General features: G+C 39.4%; 1 protein-coding gene across 1 annotated transcript in view; it reads right to left on the bottom strand.

The window, feature by feature from the left end:
- The window catches only part of SHC3 (SHC adaptor protein 3), a 145111-nt gene that overhangs the window by 96477 nt on the left and 22625 nt on the right, over nt 1–26009 (bottom strand). Inside the window, exon 2 of the mRNA XM_019936230.3 lies at nt 5000–5070. Within this exon, the coding sequence (XP_019791789.1) occupies nt 5000–5070 (71 nt within the window). The remainder of the gene's footprint in view (nt 1–4999; nt 5071–26009) is intronic.

Below are 26009 nucleotides of genomic sequence, written 5' to 3'. Positions count from 1 at the left end.
AGTGTTACCAAGCCTGCCAGGTCAACTCGGGGAAGGGAGGGTGGACAGAGTGGAGACGCTGCACCGAGGCCGTCTGACTTGCCTTCCTTCAGGCTGAGGATGGACCCCTCCATGCACCTGACTGGCGAGGAATGCCCCTGCAAGCCAGGTCGCCATTCTCACTGTAGCAGGAGCATCCGTGATTCTGAACACCTCGTCTCTGGGCTCCCTTCTCCCCTCCGCCTCCAGACAGTGCCGGCTATTTTGTTCAAACTCACGGCCCTGCAGCTATCACAGTGCCCAGCACTGTCAGACCAGTTCCACGTGGTCACACATCTACCTTCTAACCAAAGTCCCCTCATGAAACATCAGACAGAGAAGATCCAGTGTCACAGAGTTCAGTCCCACTCACCAGCTCACGGCTGATTCTGTGTCCATTACACTCTGCCTCCTCCGGCTGTGGTAACATGAGAAGATCGTGGCCAGGTGACTCTGAACTTCAATACATGTGCTAGCATCCACGATAAAAGTCTCCGGAGACCCCATCAATAGGTTGAATAAGAACAGAAGGAAATACTTTCCCCAAAGAAGAATGTTCTCCTTTTACAAATTTTGAGTTTGGTTTCAAACCAAAAGGAGTTTATGCATGCTCCTGGGGAATTTTTGAAAAGCCCCAATTCCAAAGTAGAACCCTCCAGTGTGTGGATGCAAAGCGGAATGCTAGGGAGTGGTCACATCCACGGGCAGTGCTGGCCAAGGTCTGGGCCAGACCAGTATCTTCAGGGCCCATTGAAAATATGACAACTTTAAAATGAGGGAAACGAAAACCGTTAACTAGATCCAACTGTTTACTCTCTACAATTTGGAAAAGCAGGTTTGTCGTGGGCCCTGGACAACATTTTATTAATAGACGCTCACCCAGGAAGTGTAGCAAAACCACGCACACTGAGCCCACATGTCTCCATGGGCCTGAGTGGAAAGCAAACTCAGCAGTTATCGGATGAGTCCAAGCAGTGCAGGAGAACAGCTGGGGTCATTTAGAACCAAAAATACACATCAGATGTTCACACTTACTGTTGGAGAAGGACCACCTTGCTGAGTGCTCTGGGTTTAACTGCGTATATATTTATAGCCTTCCATGCCCTAAAAACGGCTTAAGGTGATTTCCCATAATAGATAAAATTTAACACGATAAATCAAATAAAGATTAGCAGATGGGATGGGGGAAAGAAAGTAAGGCCGTGTTATTCCCATGACCACAGCACATGGGAGCTTCCTGTCGCCCTGCAGGGTGGCCCAACAGGCTGCTCTCCAAGTGTCAGACCGAGAGCTCGATCTCCCCGGAGTGGGCCCCATCTGATGAGGCACATCTCGCTCTGACGGGAAGTACAATAACTCAGTTCAACCCCTCCCCCAAGGCAAGGTGAGAGAAGTCGCAGGAGAGGACATCGCAGGAGAGGACGTCTCAGGGAGATGCAGGTTGTGGTTCCCATGGGCAGAGTGGCCAGTCGCCGGAGCAGTGGCTATCAGCATTGTACCACAGTCACCTCGTGTGGAGACCCAGTGGCTTAACTCAGATGAAAGCCGAGGTCTCTGACTGACCTCTGACTGGGGACCTGGGTCCTCCCTGCTTGGGACCCCCACCTTCCCCAGGGTGACACCAAGCTAAGACCCTCCCCCAAGGCCCTCAGGGGCTGCACAGCACGGTGTGAAATCTACGCGGGAAGAACAGTCCCTTGTGGGTTTCAAGGACTGTGACGTGCTCCTGGTGGGGGGGCAGGGAGCACAGGGCAGTTGCCACAAGCTCTAGAGTGGCCCACCTTCGGCAGCGGGATTCCTATATGGCCTTAACAGTGCCTTGTCATAAGGGAGTAGGGAGTCTTCCCGGACAGAGGGCACATTGAGGGGAAGGAGCTCAAGAGATTCGCCCTCTGTGAGGCCATGCCGGGTGTGTGACCAGGGGCACATTGGGAAGCTAGTTCTTCTACAGGAGATATTTCTTCTTCTGGTGTGCATCTGTCCCCTGGGCAGACTTTCACAAATACTGAATCTCTCAACTCCTCCATGTACCCCACCAGCAGGCTGACCCGGGGAAGCAGTGGCTGTCGAGGCCACGATCTATATGCCCTCAAATGCCCCCATGCTTGCCAACTCTCACTTCTTTGGACACTGGGGTCTTGTGTCCCAGTACGTGTTGAATACAAGCTCAGGCAACAGGACGGAGCAAACACTTAAACAAGGCTGCCCTTTTGCCAGGGCCTGTCCTGTGGGCATCAGATATAGAAATTGTTCTATTTCCCACAACAACCATTGGGGTAGAAATTAGCAGAGCTGGGCTCCACATACAGGCCATCTCCTCCACACGGCGGGCACTGATTACTGTGAACGAGTCACCAAGAGCCTCTGCCCAGAGCGCTAGGAGGGCAAGGCCATTAACAGTCACCAACAATGGCAGCTCCCGGGTAGTTTTTAAAGTGACCTATTAGTAAGAGATCAGTAATCCAATGCTGATGTGATTGCAAGCACCACAATCAATCTGAACCCCAACTCAGGAACAGCATAAAACTAAACTGACCCCAACAAAAGGACATCTGGTTTGGCTGTCAGAGCCTCTAAAAGACACACCCAAACCTTGAAATAGCGGAACAGATGAGTAGGGATTGGTTGTTTCCTTATAAAAGCTATATATATATATATATATGTATTTTTATGAAAGGCATGGCTAAGAAGCTTTGGAAACAGGTTTTACTAAGGCCTAATATAACAATTACATTAGATTTCCCTAAAACCTTTCAAGAATGACTTTAGTATATAAAGTAAACCTCGGTGGTAGAGTTTAATCATAGGGTGTTTAACACTCAGCTACCACATAGGCTTTAAAATATGCCACGTCTACAGGACATCATTGGGCGTTCCTGTCCTGGGTGCAAAGGCTTCTTTCTGATGCTGACTTGTCAAATTGTTTCCTACAAGTGGTCTCTGGCTATTACTAAAATAAGAAACATGTCACACAATAAAAATGAGGCAAACAATAGAAAGCATCATAAAGAAAAGCAAACATCGTTTTCAAAAATCTAATAAACCCAAAAGAATGTATATATATATATATATATATATATATATATATATATGTATAACTGATTCACTTTGCTGTACAGCAGAAATTAACACAACATTGTAAATCAACTATACTTCAATTAAGATAAATAAATTGATTTTTTCTTAAAAGTCTAATAAACCCAAAGCAATTATGGTATAACCAGAATGCAGCACCAAGTTTTCTGAGTCAAAGAATGGCACTCCACTTGGCCCATTACATTGCTGTACCTTTGCTGAAATCTAAATGGAATGGGATTGGATATCTGTTCCACGGCTTTCTTCTACCACTACTATAGGTGGTCTCAAATAGTGCTGAGACCTTCATCCAAGGGCACACTGGGCATGCTCACTGGTCCCCACCCACCTCCACTCCTGAGGAGCCCGACTTGCTCTGCGCCCCTCGCAGGCCCCTCAGTCATTTGCATGTGCATCTTTCTGCCCCCAAACCAGGAGGTCTTGCAAAGCAGGACAGCCCAAGTTGGCCAGCATATGCTGCATGTGCACAGCCACAGTAAACACTTGATAAATACAGCAGAAGAATTAAAATGACATAAAATCATCTCAGAAGTTCTAATATCTATAAAGTGAATTCAGTAGAAATGGTCGACAATTGTCTTTTAAAAAAATGCACCATACACAACACTGTAAATCAAATATACTTCAATTTTTTGTAAGTTTTTAAAAAAAACACTGCCACCACCCATGAGAAGGTGACCAGTGTCACAGGTTCCAGTATCCCCAGGCCCACGGGCAAGCACTCTGCCCACCCCGCACGGCACGTGCATTTTTCATGGCTGGGATGAATGAATGATTGATTAAACATTCAAACTTTTCTTTTAAATGCTCTCACTTCAAAATACCATTCTTTGCCTTGGCAATTTCCATAAACCATTTTGTACAAATATGTAGAGATGGATTATTCCCTTGGTATAGATTACTACTGTCGGTGTGCTCCCAATACGTGTGTCTTGAGTTGCTTTAGAGAGAAGGGGAACTTCAACCCTTTGAACACGAATTTCTTCAATGAGCAAGAAGAGGTTTCATCGTTGTGCTTAAAGCATAGAATTGAGGCAATGTACACTACTGAGTAGCTAATTACTACCAATAATTGCTTTCTAAAGCTCAATCTTTACTTTTTGGCTTGCTAATCCAAAGGTATCCAATAGAGAGATTTGAATGAAATAAAAATGAGGCATTTTCTGATATCACTATTTAGATTAAACAATTCCACGACTGCCAAAGCAATATAAGCTCATTGCCCTCAGAAATGTAGCTATTTCACAGACTCAGTCCTAGCTTTCCGGTTCTCTTCTTCAAGATGACTTGAAATTGGCATTTTTCTAAAGGTACACGTTCTACTAGACTATGAATTTTTTAAAAACAATGGTCAAAAACAGAACTGACCCTCAAGAAGTTTAAAATCTAGTTGATGTTGGAGAATATATAAACCTGTTCAAAACCACTGACACCTTAAAATAATTGGTCAGCTTTCTAAATTGCTACTCCCATTAAGATTTCTACTTCCAATTCTATGCATTTTATTCCCTATGTATACTGTTGGAAATTCTCTCTGACATCTTGATTTTCTTTTTAAAAAGAAATAACACAGTTCAGTAGATTTTAAAATATCAATCTGGTCTTAGAGTTTCATTTATTAAAGAAAAAAACATAAACGCTCCAGCTTAATTATAAAAAGAGCTTAGAAGTGGAGAGTGTCCTTCAGGGGGCTTTGTATTAAGACACACATGTCACAAACATGGATGAACACTAAAGAGACTTGAAACAGTGGGTGCTGACTCCCTGTCGCCAGTCACCAGCACTCAAGGGGCAGACTTCCCCTCTGGAAATTTCTAGTTGTTAACCTCAGAAAGCATTCCTTTCCAAAGTAAAATCACAGGAGTCCATTTTCAAGAGGGCTTACCTGGTAATTTGTGTCCTTGTACTGAAGTCAAGTGACCTCATTGAGCGAAGAACTTCAATGCACCCCAAGTACTGCAAGGCGAGAAAATGTAAATCATGAACACTGAGAACTGACATGAAGAGACAATTCCTAACTACAACAAGGCCATTTTGGGAGGCATACACATTTCTTAGCCACATTTTAACTTTTTATTCATGGTGACACTTTGTTCCGTTTCTATAAAAGTAATAAAAGTAATAACTCACACCCATCAGCAAATACCCTGAGTGCTGACATTTGACACTATGCTTAACTTTTCTGAAATCCATTAGTATTTTCGCTTTCTTTAGAAATACATTTGCAAAAACTTTTGTCAAGGTATAACTAGCATGCTGTAAAATGCAGAAATTTGTGTTTTTCAAGATTTTTTTTGATGTGGACCTTTTTTAAAGTCCTTATTGAATTTGTTTTATGCTTTGGTTTTTTGGCCATGAGGCATGTGGGATCATAGCTCCCCAACCAGGGACTGAACCCGCACCCCCTGCATTGGAAGGCGAAGTCTTAACCACTGGACTGCCAGGGAAGTCTCCAGAAATCTTAAATGTATAATTCAATGATTGTTTAAACATGTACCTGTCATGTAACCACCACCCAAACTCCAACATTCCAGCATCACATTTCTAGTGTTTTACAAAGCTTCTAGAAGTTTATAATTTTAAAGAAAGAATGAAAACACTATAATACCAACATTTTGGCCAACATTAAACTTCATTATTTAATAAATGTATTTTGGGTTATATGAATAAACTATAGATTACCCCCAAAGGTACTTTATTTTGGCCTACCAGAAAGACCTCTTCTGCATAATTTAACATAAATTTTCAGAATTTCAACTTACACATCTAAATTTGTAGCTAAACTTTTTATCAGTTTTACACGTGAAAATGTATGTGTATATGTGAATATATGGCCACAACTAAAGCTATAGACACACCACTGGAGTGGAAGAGATAGAATATTTGTGTTTCAAAGCCTTTGGGGAGTTTGACGGTACAGATGTTTTATACCAATGTCTTTAAATTTAGACTTAACAGGAAGAGATCTCATGGTGTAGTACAGAAAAGACTGCATTTGAATTATTCAGAAAGCCTGAATTTGAGCCTGGCTCTGTCATATATTCTTATATAACTTTAAACAAAACTTTAAACTTCTCTGAAATGTGACTATTACTCTAACCACTGCACAGTCACAGAGTTTTTTAAACACTGTCACCTTCATCAGTTATGTGAGTACCATGAATGGTCACAGAGACATACAAATTAGACGACCACTAACATTGCAGAGTCATGTGATTAAAATGACAACATCTCAGAATCATGTGAATACAAAGACTAACATCGCAGGGTTATATGACTACCTCCACCACCAAAGTCGAAGACTTATGCAACATCATCACAAAGTTACATGAATACCATGACCAACATTGCAGAATTATGTAATACTACAACCATGTCACAAGTCACATGAAAACAATGAACAACAGTGCATCATTATGTGACTGCTATTATAGAGTTGTGTGGATGCCATCACCACCACAGCAGAGTTATATGCCGACCACTGTCACTAAGGTATGTGGAGACCACAATATACTTTACCGAGTTATAAGATTGGCACACCCAACACTGTCACAGTTATGTGAACAACACAACATCCCAGAGATAAGTGAATACCACCACCAGCAACATTACAAATTAATGTTAACTACTTCCACCAAAGTAATTACTTCCACCAAAGTGGCAAAGTTGTGTCAGTATCTCTCAGAGATATATGACTACCATCACCACCACCATTGCAGGGTTATGCAAATTCCACATCCATGGTCACAGGCTTAGGGAAACCCCATGACCACCATTGCAGATGTGTGAATATGACGTGGCCACTGTAGATCATCTGATTACTATGCCCACTGTCACAGAGTTATTGAAGACCACTTTATAACATTGCAGAGATATGTAAATACTACCAACACCACCACAGCATAATGTGAATTCTGTAAATGCTCTCTCAGTTATGGGAATATCACTACCTCACAGTGATATGTTAATGCCAACACTACCATTGTCATAGAGCTATGTAAGTTCCATGACCAAGTCCTGGTGTTATCTGAATTACACCATCACCACCAACACAAGATATGTGAGTAGTACCACAAATGTTGCACAATTATGCCAACACCATAACAAAATAGCGTCTTAAGGTTATAGGAATACCGTGATGAATTTCACAGCATCTGTGAATACAACTTCCACCAACGTTGCAGGGTCATGTGAATACACGACCTTTGCCACATAGTTATTTGAATACCACCTGTTGGGCTGCACCCTACAGGCCTGCAAGCCCTGCACTTGCCCAGCCTCAAGACCCAAGAAAGAGCTCGGAGTCAGTGACAGAGACATCAACAATTTAATGGATAGGGGGATCTTACAGGTCTGAAGCAAGGTCCTAGAGTGACAACCTGCCGTGTGCAGCAGAGGGCAGGCAGGACATGGCAGTAGTCTTCACTCCCAGGGTAGAGGGAGGTTACCAATTATAGGGGGAATTGACATCAGGTTGGCAATCAGTTACCAGGGAAACCAGCAGAGGATCACATCCCTCACCGCCCCTTTGATAAGCTATCACAGTGGAGATGCCTTGATCTAAAGATCAGAATGATCACTAGCTTGGACTGAGGGCAAGTATGTAGGAAGGTCAGCCATGTGAGTAGGGTGTAAGTGAAGCAAGTACTGGTCAAGCAGGGAATGCACAAAGAACAAAGAACAGCCATCTTGGGTTGCCTCATCATACACCACCTCTGCCCCCACCATGGTAGTATGTGAAATGTGAACACCTGGCCAACCACAGAGCCATGGAAATAACATCAGCAACAACATCATAAAACCACATGAACGCACCTACCACAGTTGCTGATTATGTGTATGCAAACACCCCCACCATGACAGGGTTATGTGGATACCATGACCAAAGTCACAGAGCTTTGGGAATAGACAGCCAATGATGAGGTTATGGGAAGACTACCACCAACGAAACCACTGAGTTATGTGACTACCACAACCAACACCACAGGTTGTATAAATACCATAACCAACATCCAACATCAATTGAATATCATCAGCACCACACCATTGCAGTTATGTGAATATCATGGCCACCACAGCAGAGTTATGTGAAGACCACCTGCACCCACTTCACAGAATAACCAATAACATGACCAACATTGCAGAGTTAGATGAATACTATCACCTTGATTATTGCAGAGTCACATGAATACCTCCAACAACAACTTTGCAGAATTATTTGAATAACACAGCCAACTCTGCAGTGTTATATGAACGTGACCACAACCAGTGTCACAGATTCTTGTGAATACCACCTCCAACACTAACGCAAAGCCATGTGAATACCATGACAAATGTAACAGAGTAACATGTAGACTAACTTCTCAGAGTTATATGATTACCACCACGACCTTCACAGATATGTCAGTACCTCCACTGCTGTCACAGTTACATGAAGACCATGACCAACTTCAGGGAATTACATGATGACCACCACCACCACGTTTGCAGTCCTACGTGAACACCACCACCACCATCGCCGAGTTGAGTTACCCTCCCAAGGGGCTGTAGCAATTTGTTCTCTCAGCACCAATGTCTAAGAAAGTTTATTTCTCTATCCTTCATAACAGTGGACAGCATCAGTCTTTTGAACCTTTGCCTCTCATGGGCAAAGATTTCTTTTTTTTGTTTTGTTTTAATTTGAATCTCTTTGATATCTAATAAGATTATGTAGTTTTTTCATTTGTTTATTGGCTATTTGCACTTCTTTTTCTGTTAATTGACTATTCATATCTTTGGCCCAATTTTCTATTAAGTTTTTTATCTTTTTCTTATAGATTAATGTGATATTAATCTCCCATTCAGTCATTTTTCTTTTGATGGCCAGTTTCTACATTTTACCTAAAAGAATTGTTACTGTAGAAATATGGTAATAATTACTGTGATCACATGTCTATCCTTTTCTGTATGGCTTTGGAATGCCCTGTCTTGCTTAAGAAGGTCTTGTGTCCCTAGATTCTTACAATATTCTCCCAAATTTTATTTTAACAATATTAATCATTTATCTATACATTCACTTTAATGTTTTTCATTTACCTTTTTTATCGATTTGGAATTTGTCTATACAGGCTATGACATGAATTATAATACTAGCCTCCAAATGGACTATTACTTATATCAGTACCACTGATTTAATAATTCATCCATGTCTTCCTGGATTGATGTGCCAATTTTGTGGTATATCAAATTCCTATTTCTGTATGGACTTTTACCTAAACTCTATTCTATGTCATTTGTCAATTTCTGTGTCTCTTGTATATATTTTTCCTTGAGAACTTTAAGATCATTTTGTCAAGTTCTCCTGCCCTCAAAAACTATTTGGATTACGATCAAAATTTCATATATTACCTTGAAGAGAATTACATTTATTATTAAGTTTTTGTATCCATAAACATTAGAGTTGTTTCCATTTCAGATATTATTTACCACATTTAATAAGACTATCTAATTTTATTTTATTTATATATATATATCTCCTACACTTTTTTTCTTCAGTGTATTCTGAGGCATTATTTTCTAAGTTTTGGTAACCACAGGGAATGAGAGTTTGATTTTTCCATCCCATGTCTACCTGGTTTTTACTACATAGAAAATTCAATCAATGGGCTCCAGAGATGTACAAAACTGAAGAATTGTGAAAGCCTGGACAATGGAGCCTAGAAAACCTCCCAGAACTGAAGACAACCTCCTAGCGCCAAAGAGATTAAAATACAAAAGAGAGTGTACATTTGTGGAATTTAGATGCAGAAGTCCCTGCATCAACCTCACAGGAATTCCAGGAAAAGAAAAGAAAAAAGTAGAGGGAAAGAAATATTTAAGAACAAAGAGAGTAAAATTTATAGTATTGTAGGGAGGCTACAAGGCTCAAGAAGAAATATGAAGAAAGATCCACTTTTTTCATATTTCAGTACAAAAGGACCAAGAGAGAAACATTCTGAAAACATTCCATGAGGGGGAAAGAAAATAGGTTACTTACAAAGAAAGTTCTCTTTCAGCATCAAATACATGAAAACAAATAACATCAGAAGACTGAGAAGTACTAAGCCAAGAATCTTATATCCATCCAAACTACCATTCAAGTGGGAGGGCAAAACAAAGACTCAGAAAGTTAACCACCCACAGATGCTCTCTGAAAGAATTATTCCAGGAAAATGGGAATACAAGAAACAGAGGGATGTGGGCTACGAGAAACAATGATATGAAAAGAATCAAAAAAATTTACAGGTATGCCTTATGACTTAATAATTATTGATGCATAACTCCAAATATTTTTTTTACAATGATGGGGAGCTAAAATCTCAGAAGACCTCAACAGGGCTGGTAGGGGACAGATCAAAAAGAGTGGTTGAAGAGGATGAGGGAAGCTTGCTAAAGGCAGTTGTGTTTTGTGAAAGTAGGGCCAGAACAAATTCTAGGTAGCAGTAGAAAAATGTAAGTTTACATACATGTGTAAGAAATTGTAAGGCACTATAAAAATAAGAATGAAATGATCAACTTCCAAACTAAATAGCCCCACCAGCAAAAAGAAGGAAAAAAATTAAAACGCACAAATGAAAGGGAAAGAAAAAACATTAAACAAAACATCAGTGATAGGTCCAAACACCTCATTGGTCACAACAATCATGAATGGATCAAACCCACTAATTAAAAGTCAAAGACTTTCACACTGATTAAAAATATGTGTGTGTACTGATGAACTCAGTGGCAGGGCAGGAATAAAGACGCAGATGTAGAGAATGGACTTGAGGACATGGGGTGGAAAGGGAAGCTGGGATGAAGTGAGAGAGTAGCACTGACATATATACACTACCAAATGTAAAATGGATGGCTAGCGGTAAGCTGCTGCATAGCACAGGGAGATCAGATTGATGCTTTGTGACCACCTAGAGGGGTGGAATAGGGAGGGTGGGAGGGAGGCTAAAGAGGGAGGGAATATAGGGATATATGTATACATACAGCTGATTCACTTTGTTGTACAGCAGAAACTAACACAAAACATTGTAAAGCAGTTATACTCCAATAAAGATATAAAAAGGATATATGTGTGTTAAATAAACTGACAAAGAAAATACTAAGAAGATAAAACAGATTCAAATCAGGCAAATGCTAACAAAAGAAAGCAGGGAAATAGTATCCCATTTACAATCAAAAGAAACAAGAAACATGAAATAAACAAGAAATTTGCGAGATTAAGTTGAAAAAACCTTTAATGAAGGATGAGTAAATTTTTTAAAACCTGCTTATATGGAAAGACATACCATGATTTCTGGATTGGATGATTTAATACTAAAAACATGCCAATCCTCCTCCAAATTCATCTATAATTTCACTGTGATGTCAATTAAAGTCCCAACAGGACTTTACCCCCAGAACTAGAAAAATTAATTCCAAAACTTATATCAAAAAGGAGGATCCTTAAGAACACAAATTTCTGAAGAAAATAAAAATGAAAAGTAACTGGTGAAAGTTACGTGACATTGACATGGGAATAGACAAATCATGCAAGGGACTAGAATGGGGCTGAGAAGAAAAAGGTATACAGATCTGTGGGTGTCACTAAAGAAAAGATAAACCAGTCAGCAAGTGTGGGGATTTGACTAGCTGTACATTAGGAAAAGATCTATCTAGACAGCCCTGCCCACAGCTGTTGTGTATGGTGTATAAGGTGTGTGTTATGTATGAAAGGCATGCCCTCTCCAAAATGCTCACCTAACCCCATGCACAAAAGTAATCACAAAATGATTAAAGAGCTAAAGCTAAGAAATAAAATTATTGAAACATTACAAGAAATAGAAAATTATATTTCTATCAAAAGACCTAAAACTCAAAGGCCATAAGTGAGCTCATGAAAATTAATCATTTTTGAAGAAAAAGACAAATGATATAAACAATATGAAAAGGCAAGTGAAAGACTGAGAAAAATCCAAAACAAACACAAAAAATTTAAGCAAGCCCATCAACTTAATAGACAAAATGGGCAAAGGATACAAACAGAAGATTCGCAGAGGAAGAAAGACAATTGGCCAACATGCATCTGTAAAGACGAGTGCCCAGATGGATGGATCAGAGAAATTAAAATAATACCAGAAAGAGATACAATTTTTCACCCAGCAGAATAGTGAGTTGGGTGAGGAGGCAGGAAAATGGGCCCTGTCACACATTCTTGTAACAGTGTAATTTGGTGAAAACTTTTTGGAAGACTATTTGGAAGTATCCATGGATATGGAAAATGTGCTTGCCTTTTACCCAGTAATGTTATTTGTAGGTCTCTATTCATGCATAAGTGCATGAAATTGTACATGCAAAATATTCATTACTTCATTGCCTCTAAAGAGTGAAAATTTGAATCCCCTCCTCAAATGTTGATCAATAAATGTATAGTTAAACACTTAGGGCACATCCAAACTGTGGTTCCAAAAGCAGCCATTTTTAAAATGATTTAAGCTTAGTCTCAAAGAAACACTGTTACTTCCTCCACATTTTACTGGTTAAAGCAAGTCACAGTGTCAGTCCAGATTCAAGGAGAGGGGACCACTTAAGGGTGTGAACAAAAGGATGCTTGGTTCACTGGGTCCATTTTTGAAGACATAAAGGCACAGAGAAGAGACAAAGATGGCGCAGATACTGCTGGGGAGAGCAGTGGGAAGGAGGAATGATTAGGAAGGAGTATTATCCCTGAATACTTCTACATTATTTAGACATTTTATAACAAAAACATGTTCATTTATTAATCATACAATTACAAAATGAGGAAAAAATAAAAATATTTTCCACCAAAAGAAAAAGACCATACTTAATAAAATTGGACCTCCAAGCTATGATGTAGAATTGATCACAAAGTGATTAAGGTCATCTGGTATCTCAAATTACAAGGGATCTGGAACAGCCCTCCTGAATCTTCTGGAGAGCTACCTTGTTCTGGTAATGCAATGGAAAGTGAAGTGGTTAGTGAAACCAGCCACACCTCTCAGGTAGGCTATTCCTATCATGGGCGTCTTTGAATTCCATCCCCAAGCCTCAGCAATTGGTCAAGGATGGGTGTGTGATCCCAGGCAGGCCAAGTCACAGACCTGGGAGTTTTGGTGGAATTGCCTGGACTGTCTACTCTCTAGGAGTCACAAGCTCCAACGCAGCTTCTGAGAGCTGCACTGTTAACAGTAACTGTTCCTCAGTCCCCATACCTTTCTGGCCAGAGGAGTTTAGAAGAATTTATGAATAATTAACCCTGGTGATTTCTAGCTTCAGGGCCTATTAGAGGCCCCTTTCAAATTTCATTTGGAATTATGGTAAACCCAGGCTTGAATTTTCAAGCATTGCCCATAAATGGGGATGTTGTCCATCTAGACCTGAAGAAAAGTCTATTATATCTTCAATATTTTGTTAGCCTACTGAGTAATTTGCCTTTTAGGCTTCTGGTACTGAGCAAAGAAACATCTATTAAATGACTGTAAAATGCTTAAGTAATAATTAAATCATAGCTATTAATAATATAAGCATTTGTTTACTAACAACAGGTAACAAGACCCTACATCATTCATGCCACAATTAATAAACACTTATCTGCACCTGTTAGGATGCTCAGGTAGAGAGAATTTGAACAGGTATTGTGACTTTGAAGACCTTACAGTTTCTGGTCATCCTTTGACAGCTACACCATGTGGCAGCAAAAGAAATGTGCCAGAGCCAGGATGAAAGACAAATTGCTAGGAAATTGAAGGAGAGACCACGAAGCACTGTCCATGTGAACTGTTAATCTGAGGCAGTGACTTTCTATGTGTGGTCCCCTGTCCAGTAGCAGCATCTGGGAACTTGTTAGAAATACAAGTCCCTAACTTACTGCAAGCTCTCTATGGATTTTGATGTCCACTTAGGTCTGAGATTTATCTGTATAAAGACTGATCTAACTTTCTGAACTTTCTTTATCTGATCAGTGTTGTATGCAGGCTATGTAAGTTCAAATCTTGGTTTTTCCATTTAATAGTTGAAGGCTTAGTTTTTTGAAATAAATCTCCCAGAGTCTTGTTTTCCTTAAACAAGAATGGTGATGTCAATATCTATGTCCTGAATTTGCCATGAGTATAAAACTCACCTGTAAAGTATTTCACATAACTCCTGGCATACATTTGGCTCAAGATACCAGTAATATTATTTGTACACTTGAGGCCAGGTTCCTAGAGGTACCTTTATACATGGGGCTGAGGGCTCAGCTACAGTTCATACTTAGCTAAAAATGGCATATGTTTCAGTGTGTTTTATTTTTTTCAAACTCCAGCTAACCTTGAGGGTCCCAGGACTTTGTGGCTTTTGGCTCCTGTTTTCTGCAATAAGCCTTGGACACAGCCCCCAGGTAGGGTCTCAGAACATCCCAAATCTTAGGAAACTGATGGCATAACATTGGTAAATGGACTTTGTGAAAACCCACGTTCACAATATTAAAATAAAGTATTTGCAATTGTGTCTGAAGAATTTCTCCAGGAAACAGAGGAATATGGGCAAACAGCACTATTATTAGCAATAATAACTTAAGAGCTCAGAATAAAATCAGCTTTCTGGATGAGAAACATTAAAAGCAAAAACATCTAGGGTTGGAGACAGAGTTCCTATAACAGAAATAAGTGTCACTGATAGAATAAACTGAGCCAGCTTGTTCAAGAATTCAAAGAAATTTTTTTTAAAAGGAGTTCAAAGAAATAATGGGGTGTGTAGGCAAGAATCCAGAGCCCTCAGAAAAAGAACTGCAACTTACAAAGATCCTGAAAGAAAACTCAATTCAATTTGGGGCAGGAGGAAAATAAGGGAAAATGTTGTGCCTTCAATACATAAGAAAAGAGCGATAACCGCCGATAGCACTAAGACAAAAGCCATTATTTTGTAAAAGAGGGTCTTGATAAAGACGTTTCTTGGCAACTGTGTGCCTGCGCCAGCTACAAATGAACGGAAAGGGCAGGAAGCCAAAAATGAGTTGGGAAAGATTAGTCACAGGTCTGTCACCCTCCACTGATTCTGATGGCTCTCTCCTCACCCGGAGAGCCAGGAGCTGCCATCTCAGAGGTCTACAGAGACCTGGAGACCCAGAGCCTCGGCCGTGAGTGTCTAAGGACAAGGGGGACATCAGAATTGTCCTAGCAGGCGTATTTTTCCTTGCCCTACCAGGAGTTTTAGGGAGGGAAGGGGTCTGGGGGATGGGGACACATTTTGGAGCCCGAATTGCAAAACTTCCCCATGGGATGCAGGAATTTAAGGACTGAGGGACCGGGTCCTAGAACAACAGAAAACTGGACTCGCAGGAGGGCTGAGAGGCCAGGGAAGGTTTGTAGTGCTCACTGAAACCTGCCACTCTGAACCGACAACTCCCAGGCCCCGAAATTTATCCCACTCTTGCATGTTGCTTGGGCCCTCTGAAACCTGAGGGGCAGAGCCTCTTGCACAGTTAGAGTGTAGTGTGCTTCACAAACTGGCAAGCAATATTCAGATTACAAATACGCTCCTCACTCTTCGGGGAGACAGAGATACCACTGTGCCCACCCTCAGGGCATTGAGAAACACCCAGACTTTCAAAGCTGTGCCCACCCTTCTTGGGCCTTCAGGGGGAGTTGGGGTTGTTTCCTGAGCCTTAGTGCTTGTTCTTCAGGACCATGGGCAGATCTGAATTTTCACCGTGAGGATCCATCTGCAAAGGACGGTATTTAAAGAAAGATAAAGTCTAGCTTGAAATTCCATCAACCTGAGTAATAGAAGGGTAAACCATAAAAAAAAAAAAAAAGTCTGCAAATGTTAAAAAAAAAAGCAGGGCCATATTGTCTTTTTTTTTAACAATAATAATCTAGATAAATGCCTTCTTTTTCCTCATATTTTCTCTGCCTAATCAAACACACATCCACATTTCTCTTTCTGTGTGTGTGTGTGTGTGTGTGTGTGTATGTGCTTATATTGATAAAAGATACGATACACACCTGGCATGCCACAGGGAGTATGCTGAAGGAGAGAAGTGGCCTCGTACTTTGATGTTATATCATTAAGGATGGTTGGATTTTCATGTGTGTGTGTGTGTGTGTGTAACAAATACAAAAAGAGTAGATGCATTAACCTTATAATAAAAATATTTTTAATCTGTACAACCACATAGAAAATAATTTTTCTATACATATAAAGAGGCTCTGTTCGTTTGCTCCAGAAACATCATTGCTGAAATTATAAGGAATGTGTCTTAATGATCCTCACTCCTAAAAAAGCTTCATACACAAAGATGCTTTATCAACTATTATTTACTATAAGAACAACAAAGACACAAACTAAACCGTCCTCAGGAGACGAGGGCCAGTGTGGTGAAGCTATTGGATGGACTATGTCATCATCACATATTTATGAAGACTGTATAAATACTGAGAAAAGAATGCAACATAGTCAATTTTTAAAAACTATATAGTATGATAATAACCCGGTCTTTCAAAAGCTACATATAAAAAATGGAAGTAATTATACCAAAATGTTAATCATTAAGAGCAAACATTTATTAAGCACTCACTATGCGCCACACATGGTGCTGACCATTTTGAGTGGTGATCCTTGCACACAACAGGTGCTATCCCCACACAACAGGTGCTATCACTAGCTCCATTGTACAATGTGGAAACGGAGGCAGAGTATGAAGAGGGAATTTCCAGGACATACCCAGGTGACCACCAAACATGTGAAGATATATTCAACTTCATTGGCACTCAAAGCTATGCAGTTTAAACTGCAACAAGAAATTGAAAATTGGCAAAAATTGCAAAGTTTAATGACATTAGTGTTGGTGGAAATGAGATGAAACAGTGCTTATTTACTGTTGGTGGGACCATAATTGGTACAAGCATTTCAGAGAATGCCTCAAAAATTTAGATGTGCACTCTTCTCTTTTGATACAAAACTTCTCTTGTGGAAAATTACTCGAGGGAGATTCTCACACATTTTAGGAGTGGACATGTGCAAAGATTTTTACTGTGCGATTGTATTAGAAAGAAGTTAAATCATGGTTGATCCAAGAAGTAATTTTTTAATGGATCTGTTTTTGAAAAATTCCCAAGGCAAGTAAAATAATAATAATAGTAAAAACTTCGGGAAAGTATGAAACCATTTATGTTAAAACCAAAAAAGGAAAACCCACAAAACTACATATTCCTAGTAGCATGTATGTCTGCATAGATGCATGTATATGCACAGACAAAAAGATCTGCAAGAACAGGCAGCAAACTGGTAACTGCAGTGATCACTGGGAAGGAATCTTATACCTGACTGTTGTGAAGAGGGACTTTTGCTTTTTCACTCTATGTGACATAATTTTTTTCAGCAAGAATGTACCCATGTATTACTTATGCAGTTACAAATAATTACATAAGTAAAGGGCAAATGAAATAAACCATGCTTAGAGTAATGGTTCTCAAAACTGAGCATACGTTAGAAGCACCTGGGCTTGTTGAGCCCAGAGTGCTAGGCCCTCCCCATCACAGAGTTTTTGACTCAGTAGGTCTGCATGGGGTCTGATGCTGATATCTGGTCAGAGGCCACACTTGGAAAACCAGTCCTTAGAAAGGTGAAATGCTGATCTTACAGGGTCACAGAAGAGCCAAGATTTGAACCCAGATCATGTCATATCGGACCCAAACTCTTGATCTCAATCACCTGCTGCCTAGGGATAACTTTATGTTGTGGGATTAAAGGGGATTTGTTTTTTGACCATTTTTTAAAATATATATTTTAAATATACTTATTGGGTTTTTAAATATAATATCAACTCATCCTGAAAATCCATAAACTATATTTTCTATATTTTCCAAAGTTCATAAGTATTCATTGCTTTGGTAATTTTAAAAAAATTATATAACAAGCTCCCTTTGTCTCAGTGAAGCATCTGACAGAGACAGGGACTTCCTGGTGTGAACCTGAGCTGAGCTTCAAACAGGACTCAGCTCTCTGGGGTGGGAGACAAGCACTCACTCCATTTATGATGGGCACGCAGAGCTGGCAACACATATCCTTTCCCTAACAGTGGGGCATCACCCCAAAATACAAATAGGCTTAACTAAGCCAAGGAAATTAAGAAGGAAGTGCATTCATATTATAAATGAGAATTTTTTTTCTGTTTAAAAATTGATAAAAGTTCTGGATGATGTTAGCTGCCTGCATGCACGCTGCAGCCTCCCCCTTCCACTCAAATTCCCAGTACTGGCAGAAGAGCTATAAAGAGTAGGTGAATCCCTAATTACAATGGAAAGCAGAAGAAGGGGCATATCAGTGGACCAAACACTGTGTGCACAGCAGAGGACTGACACAGGAACAATGATGAGCACAGACAGCATCAAGAGGATGTTGCCAAGAGAATGCCTCGTTCAGGCTTCATCCTGGTTCTTGAGCTAACTGCTTACAGGGGGACTATGATTACAACGACTGACTTAGAGTAATCAAGACCACACCTAGAGATGGGCACAGTTCCTGAAATCCATTGCTGCTACATATGTGGAAAGAGCAAATGGAGACTGAGGAACCGACCACACTAAACACCAACAGGATAAAGGTACAAAGACTGGGGATGAGTAAAAGAAATTTTAAAAGACATTGAAGATAGATTCAGACATTTCAACACCCATCAATATAAGATGCAGGCATCAGAATACAGAGAAGTAATAGAGAAGACTCAATTTCTCCTTTGAAATGTTCCAACAAGTGCTAAGCAAGATTAAAAGAACAGGGAATTCCCTGGTGGTCCAGTGGTTAGGACTCTACGCTTCCACTGCAGGGGACATGTTCGATCCCTGGGCGGGGAACTAAGATCCCGCAAGCCACACAGTGCAGCCCCACACACACACAAAAAAAAGACTAAAAGAACAAATGAACAAAAACTCCCAAGTCTTGGTGTAATGTCAGAACAAAGATAAAGAAGAAATTCTAGAAAGTTTGGGAGTTGGAGATGAACATTCAATTACTTAAAAAAGAATTAGACACAAAAATGTGAAGGTAGTTAATGCCTTCTGAACTGTGCACTTAAAATGGTAAATTTTCTGTTTGTATATTTTAACACAGTTTAAAATACATACATACATGAATACATAGATAAAAGAATGAGCAGATGGACAGTAGACCTCTCATCCACAATTTCAGATACAAAAAGACAATGGAGCAACATCTTCAAAATTCTGAAGGAAGATAATTTTTGAACCTAGAATTCAACACCCAGCTAAACTACACTGTGGAGGGGGACAGGTAGAGAACATTCTCAGATGCACATAGATTCAGAAAGTTTACTGCACAGAAACTCCCTTGAAAGAATTACTTGAGGTTGTACTCAGCAAGAATTAAAATAAATCCTAGAAAAAGAAATGAGAACTAGGATGCAATATTTAATAATCAATGAAATTAACTGTTAAGTCTAAACATCTTATGGCTGCATCTTAATATAATAATAATCTGTTCTATGTAATAATCTGTTCTAAAGTTCTATGTAGACATGGAAGGTAGAAGGAGCATAGCAGAGGGAGGATGGCAATGAAGAGAAATGAAAGGTGGTGAGGCTCTTGTCTCCTTTGGACTAGAATACTGACTAACATCAGATACTAAAGCTAGTTTAAACTGTGCATTACATTTTAAGGTAACTTCAAGGGGAAAATACACAATTGAAAGGTGATCGGTTTCATTAGTCATCAGGTAACTGCTCATTGAACCACAATGCACACACTACACACCCACTCTAGTGGTAAAGTGGAAAATATAATATCAAGAGTGCGGGGGGATGTGGAGCAACAGGAACTCTTTCACTGCTGGCAGGAGTGTAAATTAGGGCAAACACTTGGGAAAACTGTTTGGCATTTTCTTCTGAAACTGAATATGTGCATACCCTGTGATCCAGCAATTCCACTCCAAGAGAAATAAATCCATCTGCCACCAAAAGAAATGTATGAAAATATTCATAGTAGCACTATTCATAATAGTCCCAAACTGAAGGAAAACCAAATATCCATCAATGGTATAATGAATAAATAAATAGTAATATATTCACAAAATATGGTGATTGATGGTACAGCAATGAAAACTGAAAGAACCTCAACTATATGCAACAGCTTATCTCTGTAATTGACAAAGAAGACTCTTCAACCACGTCATTCATTCTCTAAATGTTGGCAGAGCCCCCACTCTGTGCCAGAACTAGTCTAAGCAGATGGTAGGACACGAGCGAACAGGATAGGTGAGGTCGTGCACTGACTGAGGGTCCATTCTAGTCAGGAAAGTAGGTAATAAATATAAATAAATAATTGTTCTATCCTTCACCTGCCTTTTGGGCTTCATGCACTAACTCCATACCCATACTCCTCACCAAACTGAATTTTTCATCACCGCCTTCTCCACCCCACCTTCTCACACCTCCTGTGTCCATATATGCAATGAACTGCTTCCTGCAATCCCTTCTTTCCTCCCCTCCCTTCCACTTCCCCTTCTCAGATCCCTTCCAATCCTTAACGATCCACATCAAATATCAGACACCCAGAAAATGCCCCTCTCCCCTCAAATAATAACATCCCTTATTGTATGAGAGCGCTATTTGTGTTCTGCTGCCATGGACCTCTTTGCCTGTTTGCATGATGCCTTTTCACCATTTTATCACGGCACAGGATTTGCACAGAGAATGTAACAAAGTTACGCTGCCAAAATTAAAAATGAAGAAAATTTAAATCTTTAGGGCTCTTTGTCATTGTCATGCCATCCCTCCCTATCAATTCCCTCACATCCCAGGATGCCTCCAAAATGTCGAGTTAGTGCCCTGCATCATTGTCTCCTAAACTAGTGCAGGCTCTAGCACCCATTTACACATTTGGTCACCCAGAAGATGCTGCAGGATCGTGTCTTTATTCCTCTTTGCATTCCTAATAACTCACCTGGAATGGGTACAAAATAAATGTTTGGTGAATGTATTCACTAAAGGCTAACGAAGTTAAAGATGCTTTCAACATCCCTCCAGTAATCAGAACTAGAAAGCTTATAACACTTCATTTGATAATGCAGAAATCTCATGAATCATAATTTTTTCATTAACTTTTCATTTCACTTATTAGCACCAATTTACAGTGGTTTGTGATATGTAATGTACTTGAACATTCTCTGATTGTGTTTCCCTGAAATTATTCTGGAATTTAGATATTTGACTGTTAAATAAGCCTTTTCACTTAGCTATATTAATCCAAGTGGGTGTCTGAGACTGTGTATTTTAAGTTAAAGAACAATACGAAAAAACAAGGTGGGGGACGGGAATGCTGATCCCAGCAAAGGAAGAGAGGAGTGAAAAGCACAATAAATATTTGTGACAATATTCTGTAATTCTTTCAAAATAAAAAGTTTTTTAAAAAATTCAGGAATGGAGAAAAGAAGACTATAATAGTATTGCTATAAATTTCAACATTTTCTCCAGTTTACCTAGGTGTCAATTTTTCCCCATCTAGAGCAGTATCCTGGAAATGGATACAGGTAACATTCAATTGGGATTACAGGTGCATTTCCTAAAAGGCCAGCTAATTGATAGTTTTCCAATTGAATCACATACTTAGTTTCCCAATGACTAATTACAATTTTTAAATGAATATATATTCTATGAGTTAGCCACCTAATCTCTAAGTCTGTATGTTAACTGGCATGTGTTCTTTTAAGCCGAGTATGCCATAATTACACAATTCAACATGTATTTAATGCTTCTATGTGCCAAGTGCTACAATATAAAAATGAACAAGAAAAACCACTGACCTCAAATTTCACTCCTCTGTCTCCCGTTCTTTTAAAAGCATAAGAAGACAGTTCTAAGAAAGGCACATGTCACTTTTGCTGGCTGGCGAATGACAAAGCCTTGTGAAGCTTTGCATATTTCTGCATTCAGCTAGATAGACAAGAGTGGACTTTGGATTCATACTGCCCTAGGTTACAGACACACCTCGTGGTTATGTGAACTGCAGCAAACCACTGAGCCTTTTTGAGTCTCTTTTTCCTCATCTGTAAAATGCGATTATTGTGAGAAATACACGAGACAGCATGGACTTTAAACAAATGGCATTAATTAAGCCAGGCACAGTGAGTGAAAGCTACCTATACTATATTCAGAACACTGATTATTCATCCACAACACACTCCTGTGATAAGTATTTCAATTGGCTTTTCATAAAACTTGTACCGATTTATACATCTGCTCATGGTGTGTGAGAGCCCTTTCCCCTCCCTCTTTGCCAACTCTGCAGGATGTGATTTATTTTCATTTTACTATTTACCTGAAAATCATAATTTTTACAATGAACTTCATTGCCTCGGAAATGAGATTTTATTTTCATTTTAATGCCTAGTCTCTTTCACCTAATCTAAGGAAATAATGAGGGGCCCATCAGAAAAGGCATGGCCCCTCCACACCCCCCTCCTGAGACCTTTCACGCTGTGCCCTGTTATCTAAAACACTTTCCTCCTTTCTTCACCTAGATGACTGCTCTGACATTCAGACTTCACATGCTTGATGAAATCAAGTCCCCTCTTCCCTCTGGCTCATTTTATTTAACATACCCACATTTTTAGCAATTCTGTTTGATTGAGATGTAATTCATCTGCTATAAAAAGTCATCCTTTTAACATGTACAATTGTCATTTTTAGTATATTCACAATATTGTACAATCTTCCCCACTATTTAACTCCAGAACATTTTTGTCACCCCCAAAATAAACCTGGGTAGAGACTCATTAGCTGTCTCCACCCTCTCTCTACCCTAGCTCCTGGCAACCACTAACCTACTTTTTATTTCTACAGAATTGCCAATTCTGGACATTCTATATAAATGCAATTATAAATATGTGCCCTTTTGTGTCTGGCTTCTTTCACTTAGCATGTTTTCAAGTCTCATCCATGTTACAGCATGTGTTGGTATTTCATTCCTTTTCCTAGGTGAATACTATTCCATTGTATCCATTCAGCAGCTGATGGACATGTGGGTTATTTCCACTTTGGGGCTATTATAAAGAAAGCTGCCATGAACATTCATGTAAGTTTTCATGTGAACATATGCTTTCAGTTCTCTTGGGTGTATACATAGGAGTGGAATTGCTGGGTCATGTGGTAACTCTATGTTTAACATTCTGAAAAACCACCAAAACTTTTTCCAAAGCAGGTGTAGCATTTTACATTCCCATCAGCAACATATGAGTTCCAATTCCTCCACATCTTCACCAACAGCACTCGATATTGTTTGTCTTTTTTATTTCAGCTATCCTAGTGGGTGTGAAGTGATATCTTATTGTGGTTTTGATTTGCATTTCCCTAATGACTAAAGATGTTGAGCATCTTTTCATGTGATTACTGGCCATCTGTATGTCTTTTTTGGAGAAATGTCTGTTCAAATCCTTTGCTCATTTTTTAAATTGAGTTATTTTTGTCTTTAATGTTGAATTATAATAATTCCTTATATATTCTGGATGTCAGTCCCTTATCAGACATATGATTTGCAAATATTTTCTCCCATTCTTTGGTTGTCTTTTCACTTTCTTGACAGTGTCCTTTGAAGCACAAAAATTTTCATTTTAATGAAGTTCAATTTATCTATTTTTCTTCTGTTGTTTATGCTTTTGGTATCATAGTTGAAAAATGATTGCTTAATCCATGATCACAAAGATCTACCCCTATGTGTTTTCTATGAGTTTTGTGGTTTTAGTTCTTAAAGTCTTTGATCCAGCATGAGTTTATTTTTATATATGATGTGGGAAGGGGTCCAACTTCATTCTTTTGCATGTGGATATCTAGTTGTCTTAGCACCATCTGCTGAAAAGACAATTCCCTATTGAACAGTGTTGGAACCTATGTAAAAAATAAATTGACCATAAATGTATGGATTTATTTCTGGACTCTCAATTCTATTCCATTGATCTATATAGCTATACTTAAGCCAGTATCATATTGTCTTGAAATCAGAAAATGTGAGTCCTCTAACATTTTTCTTCTTATCAAGATTATTTTGGCTCTTCTGGGCATGGCTGCATTTTTAAATTATTTGATTAGTTTTTAAATTGTCTTTATTTGATTTTCTTGTTTATTTCATTTGTTTCTGACTTCCTAACCAGAATGTAAGCTCTATGAGGCAAAAGACCACAACCGGTTTTTTTTATCCCCAGTTTGTACCCTCTGAAATTGTACAGGGCCTGAGTATAAACTCAGTGCGATTTACTGAGTAAATGAATGAATGATTGAATACACAAGCTTTTATAGTGATAAATATTGGAAATAGCCTAAATATTAAAAAATAAGAAAGTGTTTAAGTAAGTTATAATGCTTTAATGGGATAGAATATTATGCAATCATTAAAAACCATGTCTTCTAGAGAATTCCCTGGCCATCAGCAGTTAGGACTACCTTTCACTGCCAAGGGCCTAGGTTCAATCCCTGGTTGGGGAACTAAGATCCCACAAACCACACGGCGCAGCCAAAAAAAAAAAATGTCTTCTAATAATATTGAATAATTTGGAGAATCATTGAACCTGATCTCAATTTTTCATAAGTAAAAATAAAGGCTAAAAATCATCATGGAAATCTTAATAGCAGTTACTATGAAAAATTGTGATTACAGGTAAGTTTAATTTTCTTTATCCTTTTCTCTAGTTTCTACTTTTTCTGCAATTAGCATGTATTGCTTCATAAGAGAAAGCTAAACATTATTAACTAGAAGTATCCATATTTAGTAAGGTTGTGTACAGACTTTTGGATTTGCAATAAAGGTCAGTGAATCTCTTTTTAGGATTTTGTTGTTAGTGACACCGACACCTATTGACTTGAATGGCTTCAGGTTCTATGGAGAACTGGCACATGTGATGAACTGTTCTCCAGAAATCTGAATTAAATATGTGGGGCATAAAGTACACTATAAACGAGCTCCTGCCTGAGTCTCATCTCTGACTTGGTGAATCATCACTCAGCAACCTGTGAGAACCCAAAGGCCCAGGGCAGGCTGTGAACTTCACCTCTTTCATCCAAATCCCCATTGGGTGACCCCAATGGTGAGCACATGTAAGGGCTACTATACCCACTATCAAATAGAGTTCAAATGTCATCAACTTATGGAATGTGTGGCAACTGTTTTTTTGTTTGCTTGTTTGTTTTTTAAATTTTATTATTTGGTTGTGTAGCGTGTTAGCTGCGCCACTTGGGATCATCATTGCAGCATTCGGGATCCTTCGTCACGGTGCGCAGGCTCTTCATTGTGGCGTGCGGGCTTCTCTAGTTGGGGCGCATGGGCTCTAGAGAGTTGAGCTCAGTAGTTGCAGTGCGTGGGCTTAGTTGCCCCATGCATGTGGGATCTTAGTTCCCTGACCAGGGATCAAACTCACATTCCCTGCATTGGAAGGTGGATTCTTAACCACTGGAGCACCAGGGAAGTTCCTGTGTGGGGACTTTAAATTCAAGCAAAATTCTGTTCCAGAAATTTTAGGTTTGAAAAATCCTTTAGAACTGCTGAAGTTAGCTGTGGTCCAACTATCTTAGCAAGTTGATCACAAACTCTTGTGTTCAAGAGCAACTTCTCTACAAATAACAAATGTTGGAGACAGTGTGGAGAAAAGGGGATCCTCCTACACTGTTGATGGGAATGTAAAATGGTGCAGCCACTGTGGAAAACAGGATGGAGGTTCCTTTAAAAACTAAAAATAGAGTTGCCATATAATTTAGCAATCCCACTCATAGCATATATACAGAGAAAACTGTTAATTCAAAAAGACACATGCACCCCAATGTTCATAGCAGCACTATTTATAAACCAAGACATGGAAGTAACCTAAATGTCTGTCGACAGATGAATGGGTAAAGAAGAGGTGGTAAA

Source organism: Tursiops truncatus, chromosome 6 (assembly GCF_011762595.2).
Source record: "Tursiops truncatus isolate mTurTru1 chromosome 6, mTurTru1.mat.Y, whole genome shotgun sequence".
In the NCBI taxonomy this organism is placed as follows: domain Eukaryota; kingdom Metazoa; phylum Chordata; class Mammalia; order Artiodactyla; family Delphinidae; genus Tursiops; species Tursiops truncatus.
The sequence above is the reverse complement of the archived record's forward strand: the minus strand, read 5'-3'. Positions and strand labels throughout refer to the sequence as shown.